At 38.1% G+C, this 17,517-nt stretch overlaps 1 protein-coding gene across 3 annotated transcripts; it reads left to right on the plus strand.

The window, feature by feature from the left end:
• Window positions 1-1,832: 1,832 nt before the first annotated feature.
• Window positions 1,833-13,692, plus strand: dync1li1 (dynein, cytoplasmic 1, light intermediate chain 1). Of its 3 annotated transcripts, none has more exons than XM_038288948.1 (14): window positions 1,833-1,991; window positions 2,233-2,306; window positions 4,540-4,656; window positions 4,798-5,028; window positions 5,143-5,297; window positions 6,290-6,383; window positions 6,864-6,999; window positions 7,079-7,190; window positions 8,894-8,953; window positions 9,092-9,136; window positions 9,239-9,326; window positions 9,431-9,550; window positions 9,720-9,743; window positions 12,489-13,692. In XM_038288948.1, exons 1-13 carry the CDS (start codon window positions 1,888-1,890, stop codon window positions 9,740-9,742), a joined length of 1,359 nt encoding a protein of 452 aa, XP_038144876.1. In that variant the 5' UTR covers window positions 1,833-1,887; the 3' UTR covers window position 9,743; window positions 12,489-13,692. The 3 variants fall into 3 exon arrangements, with proteins under 3 accessions (XP_038144876.1, XP_038144875.1, XP_038144874.1); XM_038288947.1 differs by lacking the exon at window positions 9,720-9,743 and adding an exon at window positions 10,212-10,260; XM_038288946.1 differs by lacking the exon at window positions 9,720-9,743.
• The last annotated feature ends 3,825 nt before the right edge of the window (window positions 13,693-17,517 follow it).

Raw genomic sequence — 17,517 nt, forward strand, 5'->3', positions numbered from 1 at the left:
TCAGTAACTTGAAATAATTCATTTCAATGGAGCAGTTTAAAAAGAAATTCTGTGGTACAAAATCTCAGTTTGAAGTGCTTTTAAATCCTACATGGATTAATAGCTTTATCTCCTTACAAGCTTAGGCCTGGTGCTATTTCATTCAAAAAGCATTGGCAGTGATTTACAAGGCAGCAAATTTAGGGGGATAATTTGTCTAAAACGGATTTGTGTTGAAATCGCATTTAACCTGATAAGTTTTGGGGGTAAATAGGCCAAACATTCAGTGGCATATGTCAAAGACTTAACAATGTGGACCAATTCTAGCTGATTATTTCTTTATTCCAACTAGACTGTGGATCACATGGATATTTATATGAATTGGCAATTTTAAGATTGACCAACTTTTACACTTGGGTCAGATAATGACTGTGACCATCAGGGAACAGTCCACTTTTTTTTTTATGACATTACTAAAGGTTTATTGGTTCTGTCTAAGGGAATTTAAATGAAACCATATGTTGTTGTTTTTTCTTCACACATGCAAAACACCATGTGAGAAGAAAAAACCAAAAAAAGAAGACTAAGACTTTTCATCTCTTTGAGCACTATTCTAAAAGGGAAAAATTATTAGAGAGGAAAATCCTCGAATAAAACCGATTAGACGTCAGGGTGGTGTGGAGGCTCATTTTCCAGCGGGGCGATGCCCCCCTGTCATATTTCCAGACCATATGTGGGAAAATGGAAGTGGAATTTAGGTTAAGATCAAAACATAAACATGTGTTAGAGTGATCTAGTTAGAGTTATCAACCCAAATTCAACTGATAATATTTGCAAACACTTGAAAATCAGTGTTTTAAGGATGCACCCTATCCAGTGGGACTGAGCTTGTGATTTTTAAAAAAGGGCAAAGATTTTTGGTCTCTAGAAATGCAAGACTGGTTTAGGCCAGATTAGCTTCAACGGCAGCAAATTTTGGGCCTACAAAATAATAGCTTATTGGTAAAGCTAAAAGGGAAAGTAGAGATAAATAAAATCTTTCAACGGGTGTGCACTAATTTGTGTTTCCATAGAATCCCAAGACTAATGCAATGAAGTTTGAACTTCCCACTGACAAAATGTGAAAAGTGTAATTTAAAAAAAATAATTTAATACATTTACCTATACAAATATTAACACACTATTTCTTTAGTTTGTATATTTCATTACAACTGAGAAAGAGATAGTGGTGTTTTTTGTTTTTTTGTTTCAGATGTCTTTTTGTTTGTTTTTTTTGTTTGTTTTTTTTTTGTCTTTTTTTCCCCCATTAGAAACCCTACCTTTTAACCTGTATCTCTTACATTCTCTGTGTAAGTTAAGTCCTAATGTCACATCATTTTTGTAGTGAAGCTGGAGCTTTGTGCGGCCGGACCACGCCCCGGTCGCGGCGTGCTGTGCTGTTCAATGAGCTGGGTTAGCTCACTGCTGCTGCTTACCTTCAGGTGTTACGCAGAAAAAAGGGCCCCAGTAATCAGAAGCACGTCCACCTTTTAATTTGATTTCGTTGTCTTTATTAGTAATTAAATATCAATAAAAAAAAACAAATGTATATACATTTAATGTAATATATAAAAATATTTTATTAATCGAATATTTACATATTATTTTTTGTTATATGTCATTATATACCTCAAATTCTCCAGAGACTTGTTGGTCTCAAGTGGATTTTTCCATAAGAAAAGCTACTTTTTAACTTGTATTTCTACATTCTGTGTGAAAGTATAAAAGATAAATAGAATATGTATGTGTACAATTAACTATATATTATTTTTATTCGAGAACGGTGGAAAGAAACTGCCTTCAAATGACGGGGGGCACGTTTTTCTGCACAACACCGTGCCTCTCGTTAGGTTTACAAACCCTGCGAAGATGGCGACTACAGGGAGGAGTGCATTATTATCCTCCACATCAGCTGGACCTAAGAGCACACTGGAGAGCTCCAACCCAGAGGAAGAAGACGGACAGAACCTATGGTGGGTGATAGAAAATAAAAGTGCTTTTAGTGTGCGCAGGTTTTTGCAGTCTGGTAGCGGAGAGCCACAGTGTTGTGGCAGGGATGGTTTGACAGCTAGCCTGCTAGCGATGCTAACTAGCATCAGCACCAGGCGGAGTGGTGACAGAGCGGCACCAGCTCGCTAAAGCCACTTATTGTTTATCTGTGAATGTTTTTTTTTTTTTCTTTTTCTTTTTTTAACGGGCCCTCTCTGTCTACAGGTCCACCATCCTGAGTGAAGTTTCTACCCATTCAAGATCCAAACTACCGTCTGGGAAAAATGTCCTGGTCATGGGTGGGTATCTGTCTGCAGTCTCCTGCTTAGCCAATGGGCATCGTTAGCTCTGATAGCCTGGTAGCTGCCGATCCCCTCATCCTGTTCTCCAGACTTAAATCAGCTGTAGCTAAACCTGCTGAGGATGATGATGAGGATGATGATGATGGGGTATTTTTCTACAAGCTTTGTGTTCGGGGGGATGGAGGCAGGTGTCTGTTCCTGACGCATCATCGTTATGTTGTGAGAGAAACCCTGCAAGTCATTCTAGCTTTCAGTGATGCTACACGCTGCTAGGCAACAATTATTCTGAGAAACTGGTGAATGGGTGGGGAAAAAATGCAATATATTGTGATGTTTAGTTTAAGCGATGCAGGAATGATCCCTTTCCAGTCCTCGGTAGTGCTTACAACACTTCCGCCTCTGATAATCCGCTGCTTGCTATCCATTTCAGCTAATCAGCCTCCTGGTTACCTGTGCGTGGAGTGCTGTGTGTGTGTATGGCAGGCCGTTTGCTTGTTATGCTGTCCATGACAACATCAGCAACCTCAGCAGCTGTAATCTCCACAGGCCCCCTGTCGGTTCAAGCTGATATGACACAGAGCAAGAATGGGAAAAAAAATGACATAAACATTGTCATGCAAAGTGTATATATATATATCTATAGATAGATAGATAGATAGATAGATAGATAGATAGATAGATAGATAGATAGATAGATAGATAGATAGATAGATAGATACTGCATTATGTATGGCCATTGCTACATATTGCTATAGAAATACTTATTCAGGTGATATAAATAATATGCAGCGTTTAATCGATATCCCCTGTTTCCTGGATTGTTGAGGATTCTTGAACATCATTTCTTTTTTTTTTAGCTTAGATTGATTTGCATTGATTATATCAATTCAACTGGATGTACATTAAAGCATATCCACTCTTAAAGCATAAAGCATATGCACTCTTACCTTTTACATATTGTTTGATCTGAATTGTTCTTGAATTACCACCATTAAATCTTAAAGCATTTATGTTTTTTATTGGTAATTGGTTTCTCTCATTTTGTCTAGTTGAGAATTGCCGATTAATATCCTTATAAGGGAGGTTGGAACATCTACCCTATTTAACTTAGGGCTTCATGGTCCAATGTTTCTTCTTGTGATCCCGACAAATAAAGAAATGTAGTTAAAGAGTCAAATATTTGGACTCTGAATTGCATGTTTTTTAGGTTTTTATTTGTGTCAAGAGTAGCCATCATGTAGTGTGAGATTCTTACAAGTAAAAATACCATATTTACAAAAACACTAAATACAACATAAAACCAAAACTAAAGAGTTTTAGTAAAAAACAGAATATTGTTAGCATGGTTTCATGTATTATTTCACAGAGTGGGAATATATTAATAATATATTAATGTAACATTTATTTAATGTTTTGATTTTACAGCAAAGATATTATAAATAAAATGTACAAATCCATGTTTAAGGCGAAATAAGAGCTGCATGATGAATTGAATCCATGGTTTATCCATATCTAATGGTATTATATTTGGGTCCTCTCGATTATAACTATGCCAATCAGTCAAAGGCTTATTTGACCACTAAGAAGGATTTTAAGGTTGTATAATAAAGTGATCAAGATCATAAACATTGGGGAAAGTGGAGGAAACACTATTATGATGGAAAAGAAGAAGAGTAGTAAATGAAATGTGGGTTGATTCCTATTCTTATTGTCAAATATTGGCAATATTTAACAATACAATTGTAATGTGATTTTTGTTTTAACATCATGCAACTCTATATAAAATGGATTCAAATAGCTGATAATCATTTCAATCACAGTTACACTCTTAAGCTTTTCTGTTCCTCACAAAACATTAACAGCAATATAGCATGCTGACATTAGCTGGTCAGTTAGTAGGGTTATCAGCTCATCTATAGCCCGCTGTCAGCTGTTATATAGACATTTTGCTGCTAGCTTACCAGGTGTGCTTCCAGTGCAACTATTTTCCTTCCACGTTGTGAGTGTCCACCTTACCAACTTTAAATTAAAAGGTATAGGAATGAATGCAGCAAGATGTGGGGGGACAAGGTGCTTTTTCTGGCTTCACCTGAAAGGAACTTAAACTATAGTAGGAGAAGAATCAGTAAAACTGTAACTTTTCATAATGTTGTTTTAGTCTTGATATAAAAAATGTCAAAATGTAAAATTAAATACAATTGTGTGATAAGCTTTTTTTCTCTGTCTTTAGGTGAGGTGGGCTCAGGGAAGACTACCTTGGTTGCAAAACTACAAGGTATTGAGGATTACATGAAAGGCCGTGGCCTGGAATACCTCTACTTCAGCGTCCATGATGATGATATTGATGGTAACCATGGCTGCATATTTAGATTTCTTTTCTCTTAGTTTTTTTGTTTTTGTTTACCTCTTTCTACTTCCAAGACGGCAGTAGTGCAAAATCTTATAACAATGCTACTGAAGTCTTGACCTAGTTTGTGTTTTTGTCTAGATTACACACGGTGCAATGCCTGGGTCTTGGACGGAGACCTTTACCACAAAGGTCTGCAGGGAGTAGCTGTGCCAGTGAGTTCGATTGAAGACACTTTGCTGCTGATAACTGTTGACATGTCACGGCCGTGGAACGCCCTGGACTCCCTTCAGAAGTGGGCTGCCGTTGCTAGGGAACACATCGACAAACTCCGAGTTGCTCCAGAAAAGCTGCGGGAGCTGGAGCACAAAAGTGAGTCAGATGGAGGGGGGGGCTGTCTCTACAGAAGCATCCTCAGACATTTTATCTCAGTTTCCACATGTGCCCATATTTCTAACATTGAACTAACATTTTTGTGGTTTGTAGTCGTAAAACAGTTTCAGGAGTACACAGAGCCAGGCAGCGGAGAGGATGGCACGCCGCAGAGGAGGAGTGATGAAGAGGAGGGCGTGCTTCTGCCATTAGGGGATAACACATTGACACACAACTTAGGAATACCGGTGGTGGTGGTCTGCACAAAGGTAGAGGGCCTTTTGTAAAGTTTGGATAGAAGTTTACATACACTCATTCAGAGCAATGTCATAAATCCTTTCATTGATGGATTTTGATTGAATATAGCGGATAGGTGGGATATTTTTCAAAATAAGTAACTGGTGCACTTTCAATTTGCCATGGATTTTACTCCACGCATTGTCAGAATTGCTCATGAAGGCTCAAGTGTTAACCCAGCAATAGGGCTCATATTAGGTGGTAGATGAAGTTGAAGAATTTGGTTCAGCACCTGCTAAGTCAATGTAAATGTGTTTCCGTTAGAAATGTGTGCAAAAACGTTTTAATATTCTGCTAATCTCAAAAATGCAAGTTTTTGCTATTACGGTACTTCCATCAATTAAAATAGTATAGAATATGTTTGTTACAGAGATAACTCCAGAACACAACATGATAGCGGCGGATGTAAACACGTATAGCAATATTTCAGTCAAGGCTCTAGTTCTCATTGTGCAAATTTTTATAAATGTGACAAATGCTCATTCTCCCCATGAATCCAAATATGAAGAACCATCATCCTGCAACTACTTATTCGTTTTGACAAGGTAGTAAGGTCCAGTTGCAGATCACAGGTGGACATATCAAAGTGGACATATCAAAGCTTGTTTTGCAATAGACAAAGCTAGCATCAAACTTCTGGAATAGCTCCAACTGTGGTTAACGGCCAAACCCATTTGAATAATTTCTCAGAAATTGTTGAATATTTAACCAAAATTATCTCATAGGCTGAATGCATTATTGTGACCCTTTCCCAATAGGAGTACATTTGTTTGTGTTGTAAAGTAAACAGTCCAACCTGGAAAAAGATTGACTCTTAATAAAATCACAACAATAACATTATGCCTAAGACTTGGATGAGCGTATGTAATCTTATCTCCACCACTACTGTATATAAAACGTTTGCATTAAGGTAAATTATGCATCAATGCCGATTGATTGCTCTTACCTGCTTATCTCTCCTCAGTGTGATGCTATCAGCACACTGGAGAAGGAGCACGACTACAGAGACGAACACTTGGACTTCATCCAGTCCCACATCAGACATATCTGTCTGCAGTGTATCCTTGAAAAAACACCAATGCTGCAGCTGCAGGTTTAAACTTTGCACGCACACAAACACAGCGGAATATGCGGCACATGAAGGGCCTTTAAAAGGCTGCTATAATGTTTGTGTGCACTGTTTGATCCTTCAGCAGTTTGTTTCTTTTTTGGAATAAACTAGAAAAAACTTGCCATCTTTTGTGTTTGTTGCAGAGATTTTGCCTAAGTTCAGTAAACAGGTCAACTGTTACCACTTTAGATAATTTGTTTTTCAGCTGCCTTTTACCTTGCCTTATAGTAAGAAAGTTTTCAATGTTTATTAAGTGAAAATGTTTTTGCTTTCTGAGCTGATTTTAATTAGTCCAAGCAAGAATTCATTCAGCTTAAACCCTGATTTTTTTCGTATTTTTTCTCTTTTAAAGGTGTTTGTAACCATGGTATCAGGCCCATTTTTGCTGACATTGCTTTGTTCTGAATAGCCTTGACAGACCTTTCAGACGGCGCCTCTTTGCTTTACACGTCAGTGAAGGAGATGAAGAACCTAGACATCCTTTACAAATATCTTGTTCACAGACTCTATGGCTTTCCCTTCCACTGCCCGGCGCAGGTGGTGGAGAAAGACGCCGTCTTCATGTAAGCTGGTACACTTCATCTCCCAGGGGATGGCAGCAACATCTGTAGTTGATTTGTAACCCTGCCTGTGCTCTGCCAGTCCGTCAGGTTGGGATAATGAGAAAAAGATCGCCATCCTTCATGAGAACTTCCAGACGCTGAAAGCAGACGACAGCTTTGAGGATGTAGTAGTCAAACCGCCTGTTAGAAAGGTACAAGCACTTGAAAAGAGTTTCATAGCCTTCATAATCCATCAATTTCACAGCTAATGTAGCATTAGTGTTAACTGTCATCATCCTAACCTTAACTTCCGAACAATTTAATGTGACAGGTTTTCACAAATGAACATGTTAAAATAAAAGGAAGGGGAAATGATCCACAGCATTCAAAGCTTTCACCATCCGAAAATCTAAGTGGTGTGGTCAGTATTTACATTTTGCTCCACTGAGTCAACACTTCACTGAGTTGCCTTTTACTATAACTACAGCGGTCTCTTAGAGGAAATCTCTATTAGCTTTATGCTTCTAATGGCTCAGATATTTGTCATTTAAGGTAAAAAAAATGGCACATCATATTGCATATTCAGTATGAAGTCCTTGAAGTTTTTAAATCTCGCAATATAACATATAATACAAATCCATCATAACAAAATCAGTGTGTTAATGGAGCTTAATAATAATGTAGTCAAATATTAAGAATATTACTCACACTATCTACACATGCACACTATGATTATGTGCATGTAATATACGTGTATTGATTACATTGTTAAGTTAATTACATTACATTATATTACAGGCATTTTTATGGTGCAACTCTGTGAAAGTAGGGAGGACCAAAATGGTGGCAAATTACTTCATTTTTTTCGGTCTATCTGCAATCCAGTGAATAAATAGAGATCAGTGGGTCTTATCTGGCTGGGGTCTGTTTCCAGATTTCTAAAGCTTCTAACAGGTTTTTCTTGGAGTATTATTTGTGGAAAGAAAACGTCAAGCTTAGGAATTTCACTTCTTAGGGATTTCTTTCAACAATGCCTTTCTTCTTGCCACTACTTTATGACAACCAGATTTGTCAGTTGTAAAAAAAAAAAAAAAAAAAAAAAAAAAAAAAAAAGAAAATGCAGCCTTGTCAACACACCTTCCCAGCTGTAGTTCTCTCCAGCCTCTACAGAGACACCATGGCTGCTTTTGCGACTAAAGCTATTGTTGAATACCCTTTGAGATTATGGCTATAATCTCTTGGGCTTGCAGATGAACCATACTCTTTCTGGTCTTGTTTAAAGCTCAGAACTATTTTTAATAATCCTGCTTTAAAATTCTAAAAGAGCAAGGTGCTAGAGAACGCTGGGACCCTTTTTCCATCTTGATCCGCGCTCTTTTTCACCCTCATGTCCCTCCATTGTTACATAAACTTGCTCTCACTTCCTCACCGCCTTGGCTGTATCTACACCAACAGCTACTTAGTGATTGTCCCTCTTGTGTAGTGGTGTGGAATAAAATTGGACATAAATCAAAAATATCTGCGTCAAGCTCATTGCGACACACTGCTGCAGGTAGTATAACCAGCCCTTTAGTCTTCTCTAGCAAACTTCTTTTACCTTTACAGAAAGTCTTTCTTTAACGTGTTGATGGCTTAAGGCAAATGTTTGCACTAGATTTTATTCAAGGTCTCATGGTAAATGAGCTAATAAACTGCAAGCTACACTTTTATATTAATTTGCTTACAGTCATCATTTTCCCTCCATTTTATGTTCTTGGAAATACTTTGTGTTAGATTTAAGAAAACCATAAAATGCACTGAAGTATTTGTTGATAAAATGTGAAGACAAGGAAGTTGGCCTGTAGAAACTGCCAGGTGCACCCAGATCTTCAGGTTTCAGAAAACTCCACTGTGAAATGTTTGTCTTCTTCTACAGATTGTCCATGAAAAGGAGATTCAGGCGGAAGATGACCAAGTGTTTCTGGTAAAGCTTCAGGTATGAAAACATTTCCACTGTGTTGAAGAATGCTGGTCTATTGCTTGTGGGCCTACAAATTAAATCTGTCTTGAGGGTCTTGATATGTTAATTAGGTACTAATTGGGGTGAGTGTGCATATTGTCCTCTAATTTTCAGTCGCTGCTTGCCAAACAGCCCGCTGTGACACCAGGGCGACCAGTGGTGAGTAACATTTTTGTTTGTTTTTTGGCTCAGATGAAGAAACCCTCCTCCTATGTCTTTCCATTTGTGTGACTTTTATTTATTTTTCTCTCTGATCTGTAGGACACCACTAGCAGGGCACCCACTGGCTCCCCAAGAACAAGCAATCGCTCGGCGGCGGCCAACGTTGCAAACGCCATGCCGCAGTCAGGTATGCAGTCGCCTGTTTTTGTTTACCCTTCTGTCCTTTCAATATTTTTTCAATATATATATATTTTATGTGCTACATAAATGTCTACCTCTTTTGCGCCACAGGTCAGACAAGTGAGGGCGTGCTGGCCAATTTCTTCAACAGTCTACTGACAAAGAAAGCTGGGACAGGAGGGCCCGGGACACCAGGTGGTAACAACACTCCAGGAACTGTACGGAAGTCAGGTGGGAATACAAAATCTCTCTTTTTTTTCACTGGTCTTTATAGAGTTACATGTTAGATAATTGTGCTTGAGGACATTTCCATCCGTAGTCACACCTCTTCACTCCAGCTCCCATTATCTGTATTTTCCTACTTCTCCTCCACTCCATTCATAATGTCTGTATGCACTAGTCAGAGGATGCTGGCCACGTTAAGGTGTGTTTGAGCAAGGTATTTCTCCTTTATTACTGCTCCCATTTGATTTTTTTTTTTTTTTTTTTACCTTTTTATTTTTCACCAAACCCTCCTCCCTCTTCTGACCCTGCCTTGACCTAATGGAAAACGTTTAGTTATCACTATTTTTTTCCCCTTTTTTCAAGTTATGCCTTTTTTGGTAATCAGCAGGTTTTATTTGCCTAAATGTATACCGATAGGAATTATATAACAGCTTATATATGTGATTATCTTGTATAATTCAGTGTTTATTTGCTGATTGGGTTTGAGCAGATGCAGTCAGTCTGAATGTGTCTATCAGCAGAAAGGCAAAAAGACGTGAATCATAGCCGTTGCACGTTCCCCTGTTTTTGTACCTTGCTCCTCTTCTTTTGCAAATTTTTTTTCACTGATGAGTGTTTTGTTTTTCTTCGCATGTTGCAATGCATTTCCCATCATTAACTCCTGCAGCAGTCGATGCACATGATTCTAACTAAGGCTGGGCAGTTCAACATATCAGGTTAGGCTCATTGTTCACTAAGGAATGGCTGCTCAGCTTTCCATCTATTGAGTAGATTGACTCTAAATATTGACTCTAAATATTGTTTAACTGTAATTCTGAAGGAAAGTTGTATGTTTATTTAAATGATAAACAAAATTGCAAGTGAATAATGGGGTGAGTTTATGCACTGAACCCAGTTTGACATCCCTAAAATAGTCCAGTGAAGTAATTTCTTTTCAGTGATCTAATAGCCCAGTTGTGTGTAATTTAATCTAATTTTAAATCCAGCTGTTCTCTAAAGACCTCGGATGTTTGCTAAAGAAGATTGGTGAGCAAAGGGCCTCTTGGAGGCCAATGGACAGCAGCCAGGTCAGGGAGAAATCTGCAAAAAATTTGAGCCAGGGTTAACGTATAAAACAATATCCTGTCCTTCAAATGTCTCTTAGCATACGGTTCTATCTACCATCCAAAGATGGAAAGACTGTGGTACAAAATATGGCTGTGCACTTAAACTGACAGGCTTGACAAGGAGAGCATAAGCAGCAGAGAGAACCATGGTAACTTTGGAAGAGCAGCTGAGACCCAAAGTTTAGGGAAAAAAAACTGTTGGTTGTTCACTCCACAAATTTACCTTTATTGCCAAAATATCAGGACAAGTAAAAGAAATGCTGTTTTGTCACAAGTCTGGTAGACATTGCAAACATTTGGCTGAAGGTGTTCTGATCAGATAGAACAAAATGTAATATTTCAGCCTACATCCAACATCCTGTAAGGGCCAATAGCCATATTACGACACCCCCCTTGTATACGCACTTCCACATAGGGCAGGAATGTCAAAAGTCAGTCCTCAAGGGCCACTGTCTTACCCCTTGCTCACACTGGCGCCGGTGCGGTTACCGAGCCGACGGAGACCGCAACTCCCGCACACCCCCTCTCACACCGCCCTTTTGACTACGGTGCGGTGCGGCTCTGCGGCTCCGGCAACAGGTCCGGAGATTTAACTCGCCAGAACCGAAGTTCACTTGAGTTCACGTAACTTCACGCGATAACACCGCCCAAATAAGGATATTTGCGAGAGCTTGTTGCGGAGGGCTCCGGCACGCCGCAAGGATAGCTTTCTTGCGGAATTTTCTGCAGCGCCGGAGTGTCTCGGTAACCGCAGCCGGACAGCTCAGCAGCCGGTGAGAGAGGTTTACGTCTTTTTAATGACTTGAAATCACTGCGGCGCCGCACCCACCGCACCGCAACGGTAAGACCGGAGTCGGTGTGAGCAGGGGGTTACAGGTTTTCAATGTTACAGGCTTCAGCACTGATTCTGATGATGTCAGTTCAGCAAAAGCCTGATAATCAGCCATCAATGGAAATCAGCGTTACTGAAGCAGAAACCTCTAAATCCTGAAGGACAGTAACCATCAAGGTGCCGAGTTTGGACATGCCTAACATTGGGAAACATGCTGTCAGCATCATGCTGTGGCTTTTCTTCAGCACATTGAAACTGCAAAGGACTAGTTTTGGAAAAGGTTTTCGTGTTTTTGAATTGTCTAGTCAAAGTCCAGACCTTAACCCATTTAAAAATGGCGTGGTAAGACTTGAGAACTGCTGTTCACTGAGAGTTGAATTTGATCTAATTTAAGTTATTTCTCTGAAAAGGCTGTTGAAAAGTAAATTTTTAGATAGAAAGATAAACTAATCGGGCTGGCAGCTGTATTGGCTCAAGCAGGCTGAATTTAAATGCGTTTTTTAAAAAAAAAGAAAAAAGAGAAACCCTAAAAGGTTGTATATACTCTAATCGCTTGGCACTATATTTTAGCTAAGTAGGCCTGGAATTGATCAAGCTTAGCTTCTTTGTAACAGTCTGTGGCTTTCTATTGATTTTCTGCTACCATTCAGGGATTATTCTTGTCAGTGTTGGCTGCTGTTATTCTTAGCTGCAGCACCACGACAGCAGCGGCTGCTCTTCTTTTCTGCTAATGAGTTCAGACACAATGAGACCACTTGAAGCACAGTGGCCTCCTGTGATGTTAGCATTCATTTGTAAACTCGCTAGAATTAAATGGAGGTAGTCCTCATACACATGAATCATATATGATGATTATATAGATTTAAACTAGGCTAGGCTAAATCTACCCTAGTTTCACCCAGTTCCTTTTTTCAATCATGTGCATTTGAAACACTGCTTCTTGCATGGTGAGGGGAAAAAAATGCAGAAATGTTTAATCCTTTGCAATTTATTTTTACTACTGCAGGCTCAAAGCTGGGATTGAGCGACGTCCAGGCAGAGCTGGATCGCATAGCCAATCGGGAAACGGACTCAGACTTGTCCAATGCCAACGACGCCACCGATGGCCAGGACACATGAAGAGCAACGCACTTCACCCCTGCTCTCCTTCTATTCTCTCCTCTGCACCTCCATCCACCTCCCTTTTCCCCCTACACCATCACCCTCCTCTTCATCAGAAAGATTTGGGGGCGGGGGGATCGGACGAGCGGACAGATACAGTCCTTCTTATCAGTTTCTTCTCAAGGAGAAGAACTCGCCATCTCTTCCCCCTTACGTCTCCCCTCACCAACACCTCGTTCCCACCCTCTTTGTTTTTTTGTGTTTTTTTTGGTTCCGTCTTCTCAGCTGTTACACCAAGGACAAGTTTGTGTCACTGTTACATACTGTGGGGAAAGCAGCAGGGGGGACCAGCTGGGGTGAAAGGGGGCGGTTGGAAAAAATGCAAGAATGAAAGTAAGGGTATTTTATCCATCCATTTATTGCGATGGTACGGTTAATGTTTTTACGGAATAAATGCTGATGGTGAGACTGCACTTGGGTAAAATAGGAGTGATTGTGTGTTTATTGGACAAGAGGCAACAGATGGAACAAAAAAAAATAAATATCTGCAAGCTATCTTTTTTTTTTTTTTTTTTAATGAAGGGAAAACATACCAGTATTTGTATGTATGTGTGTGTGTGTTTGTATGAATAAATGTTTGAATTAAGAATATAAGAATGGGATCGATAGAGGATAATTAGAAAAGTTTCACTCACAAACCATTCTGTTAAGAGGCTTTTGGTCTGAACACTACCAGATGAGAAAAGTCAACTACCTTCTCGATACACTACCATTACACCAGCTGCATCTGTTACACCCCGAACTTTATGGAAATATTAAAAAAATAAAAAAACTTTGGTACTGAAACACTACGGTTTCTTGTTCTATAATAAGCAAAATGACCCGGTGAGGTGCTTGTAGATAAGACATAAGCACTTGCAAATGTAATGCTCTGGTTGGGGGGGGGTGGTTGGGGTTTAGGGGGAGGAGGCATTACAGCCAAGGAGGCTCACATTCGGAATGTACAGTCATTGTCTCGCTGATTGGTCCTGTTATTTCAGAGCTCCGTGTTGGCGTTTGTATAATCAAGACATGTCAATCAGTCAAATAAAAAGGTGTATTTATTCGGATTTACCTTTGTCATCCTTTATTTGTGTGAAAAAGCATGGAAGAACTGAGTCTGACTGACTGTATTTTGAGTGTGTTACCTGTCCTAGTGTCCATTCATTTGCCATTTTACCATTGGGTATATACCCATTGTATCATCCATCTTTTTCTATCATTTATCCATCAATGCCTTTGTCCAACAGGCATTTTTCTGTCCAGCCATACATCCAACCACCTTCTTGTCCAGGTTTTCTCAGTTCCGATGTGTCTCTACTTCCACGGCTGAAACAAATGGCTGAATCGCCTCCTCAGTGTGCAATCTAGTTTTCCAGAGTCCTGCCAATCACTTGATTATGGACACATCTAAGAGGTGAAGGAAACTGGATTTTTAGGGCCAGAAACTAGAAATCCTGCTCTAGTCCAATTAACCATCCTGTCCATCTATCTACCTTTGCAGTCTGGTTTCTAGAAGAGAATAGAAGAATATGCTGCTTATTTTAGGAAAGCTTTATTTACAGTTTTAAAAAGGATCAAAAAAGAATGAAAACTGTCTGTAGAGGTTTAGAGATAAAAAGAAAGTCAAAAAATCCTTCCCAATGTTTGCAACATATAGACCTGACTGAATTATACGGATCATTTAGTCTTAAACAACACTTAGAGGTGTCTCACTGTGAGTATTAAAGGTTTACCTGTGCTGCTAAATCAAATATATTATTTTTAACAGTGGGGTGACAGGAGGCTAGGTAGAGAGAGGAAAGTCAGACAAGACTCCAGATTGAAAAATTAGAACGATTTTAAGGTTTCCTTATTTCTACTGCCAGTGGTTTGTGTGGCATTAAAACAACAAAAAAGATCCCTAGATTTCCTGCCTCACAGCCTACAGGACTTCAGGAATCCTCTATCAGCTGTTTGATTTCAGTTATCATAAACAATGAATGAACTAGAGAATGCAGACCTTTAAAAAAATCTGGAGAACGGATAACTAACGTAATGTCTGTTGGGTAGGATATGGCGGATTGGTGCTATTCGAACCCTTAATGCACTGCAAAAACAATCTAAAAACAAGTAAACGTTTCTTAAAATGTGTTTACCCTTAATTTAACTTACATTAACACGGTCTACTGTGTATAACTATATACTAAATATTGTATGTTTTACATTGCATATAGCTATAGATTCTGTATTCCGTATACATATCTAATTTGTCTGCACCATCAACACCATGTCAAATTCCTTGTAAGTGCAAACCTACTTGGCAAGAATTTGATCCTGCTTGTGATTAAGTAGGTAAATAAGATGATCTGTCAATGGAATGGTCGGTGTTGCCCTTAAAACAAGATATTATGCACTTGAAATAAGAGACTGCAGTTTTCCTATTTCAAATAGAAATTGTCTTATTCCACTGGCAAAGTGTCTCACTTACCTGCTCAGTTCAACAAAAAATACATTTATTTTATGAAGAATGTACTTGCAATATATTGCATTTCCTAATGTTTTTTTTTTTTACATAGCGCTGCACAGTTTTTAGTTGAGGCTGTTCTATTATAATTCCTTTTAAACAACTGTACATAGTATCAAGGTAAACTAGGCAGTGGCAGAGCTTCAATGTGTCCTATTCTAGGGCACATCTGTCAAACTCTAGGCCCACAGACTGAATGAGGCTTTTCACAACCAAAAAAGGCTGATCATGTCTTAAAGTAGAGGCACATATTCTTTTAAAGGGCACAAATTAAAAGCAGACAGTGTGATCTATGTATATAAACCAATAAAATCAACAGTTTCATTTATACAACAGCAATCAAGCTTTTTTAAGATAATATGAAAATAATTTTGACAACCCTGTTTTAGGGGGTTGATATTATCCACTTGACAAAAAGAAAAAATACAGATTCATCCATCAAATTCCAATTTTGCATAAAATGTGGCATATCTCAATAACTTGACTCACTAAGTGTAATACAATAAATATCTCAGAAAACCACCAATTTCTATTTAATTTTTTGTTGATTGATTTCCTGCCTTCAGCTAATGAAGACATATTATTTAATATTAGAATATTAGACCAGGCAAACATTTATATAAAGAAATGTTAGTTACCTAAAAAGTATACTCAAAACCTTTAAAAGAGAGATATTTTGAAAAGGTACTTTTAATCTGCCGAACAAACCTTACTGGAATGCTAATTCTGATTTACCGAATATGAATATACACCAAAGAAGCAACTAAAAGAAATGTCAATACAATAGGCACATTCACATATGCATAGTGTGAAAAATGTACTTTTATTTTTAAAGTTTCACACCCTTAGTAGACTCTGAACAATGTTGTGTAGTTTCCTGGTGTGTTTCCTGTTCATAGAACAATGTCTTTCTCAATAACCTGTATTTGGACTTTTACCTTTTGAGGTCTGTGGCATGCCTCACACACACTGCTGCTGCTTTTTGTTTGTTTTACTTTCATTTATAACTGTCTGTTTCCCTCCTTTTTTCTAGTCATAAAAATGCATTACAAGTGGAGTTTGCAGTTTAGTTGTAAACCTTATTGTATTTAATGATAAAATTGCACAGAGAAAAAAGAATTACTGATTGATTTGTCTCTGCATGTTCTAGCTCTGTAAGTCCAGGTCATTGATACAAGGGACCTTGGTTGAAACCTTGAAGGACATATGGTTTAAAGCCTTTACCAGGTTTGTGTTAAAGTTGAAATCCAGCATTTACAGAACATTCACAAGGATACCATTTTCAGCAAAGCAAAACAATGACAAAAAATACTGTTTTCTTATGTGTGATTTGGACCCCTTTAAGTCGGTATTCTCAGCACTTCAACAGAGATGTTTGGGTGATTGCAACATGTAGAGGGGTAGAGTATAAACTGATTGCCTACCTATAAAAAGTTAACCTATTCAAAAGGAAGGTGTGTACTTCAAAACAAAAATTATTTATGCAAAATAAAATTAAATATCAAGGCTGACACATTTGTAGTTTTGAAAAAAAAAATAATAAAATGGTTGGATTCATTTGATTTGGATATTAATTTTGGGTGTTGGAAACCACTTGTTATTCTTGGATGCTAAGCAGCTGCTTATTGTGCCTCTGCTTAGTGATAGTAAATCAATATGATGCTTTATTTTTCTCATTTTTAAGATTTTGTATTGGGATAATAAAATCTACCACATGTGGTGCATTTTCGTTTACACTGAAAGTCAATAAAATTATCATTAAAAATAGAAAAACAAGCCATGGTATATTTCCGTATATGAAACCAACTAAATTCAAAATAAATTTAATGTTAAAGCAGTTAATCTTAGCAGATTACTAAGTTTCTTGTTAAATTACTCACTTTATTTCATCATCATTGTTTTAACCCTGATCAATGTATAATAGATACAATATCTGATGGTATGTGGTCCTTTTTAGATTAGCTACTATTATAAGGGGGAAAAAAACTGATTTAAACATTTGGTATTATTGTATATGGAGGCATGAATTTCTAGAATAGAAGGCAATTATGTGGCAATTTTTGTAATAAAAAATAAATAAAAAGATTCAGGAAAAAAATATCTTATGCAGACAATAAAAAATAAAGTATGCAGCTACCTGCCTGTAAATGTATTGGGCTCAAATCCTCTAACAATGTCCCTGCCTGAAACTTATAAATATCCAAACGGAAACAGCAGCAAATATTTAATCAGCTTTTATTATTACAGGTACATTAGCCTTGAATGGAAACGTTCAGCTATAAAAGTAAGATTTTGAACACTTTTCTAGATGTTTAACTTATTTTGGAAAGACGCTCTACTTTTTGAAGCGCGGCAGGATACTGAGATTTTTGCCCTCTTCGGCATCTTG

The sequence above is a fragment of the Cyprinodon tularosa genome, unplaced genomic scaffold (assembly GCF_016077235.1).
Source record: "Cyprinodon tularosa strain WSP-4 unplaced genomic scaffold, ASM1607723v1 ctg26, whole genome shotgun sequence".
NCBI classification, from domain to species: Eukaryota; Metazoa; Chordata; class Actinopteri; order Cyprinodontiformes; family Cyprinodontidae; genus Cyprinodon; species Cyprinodon tularosa.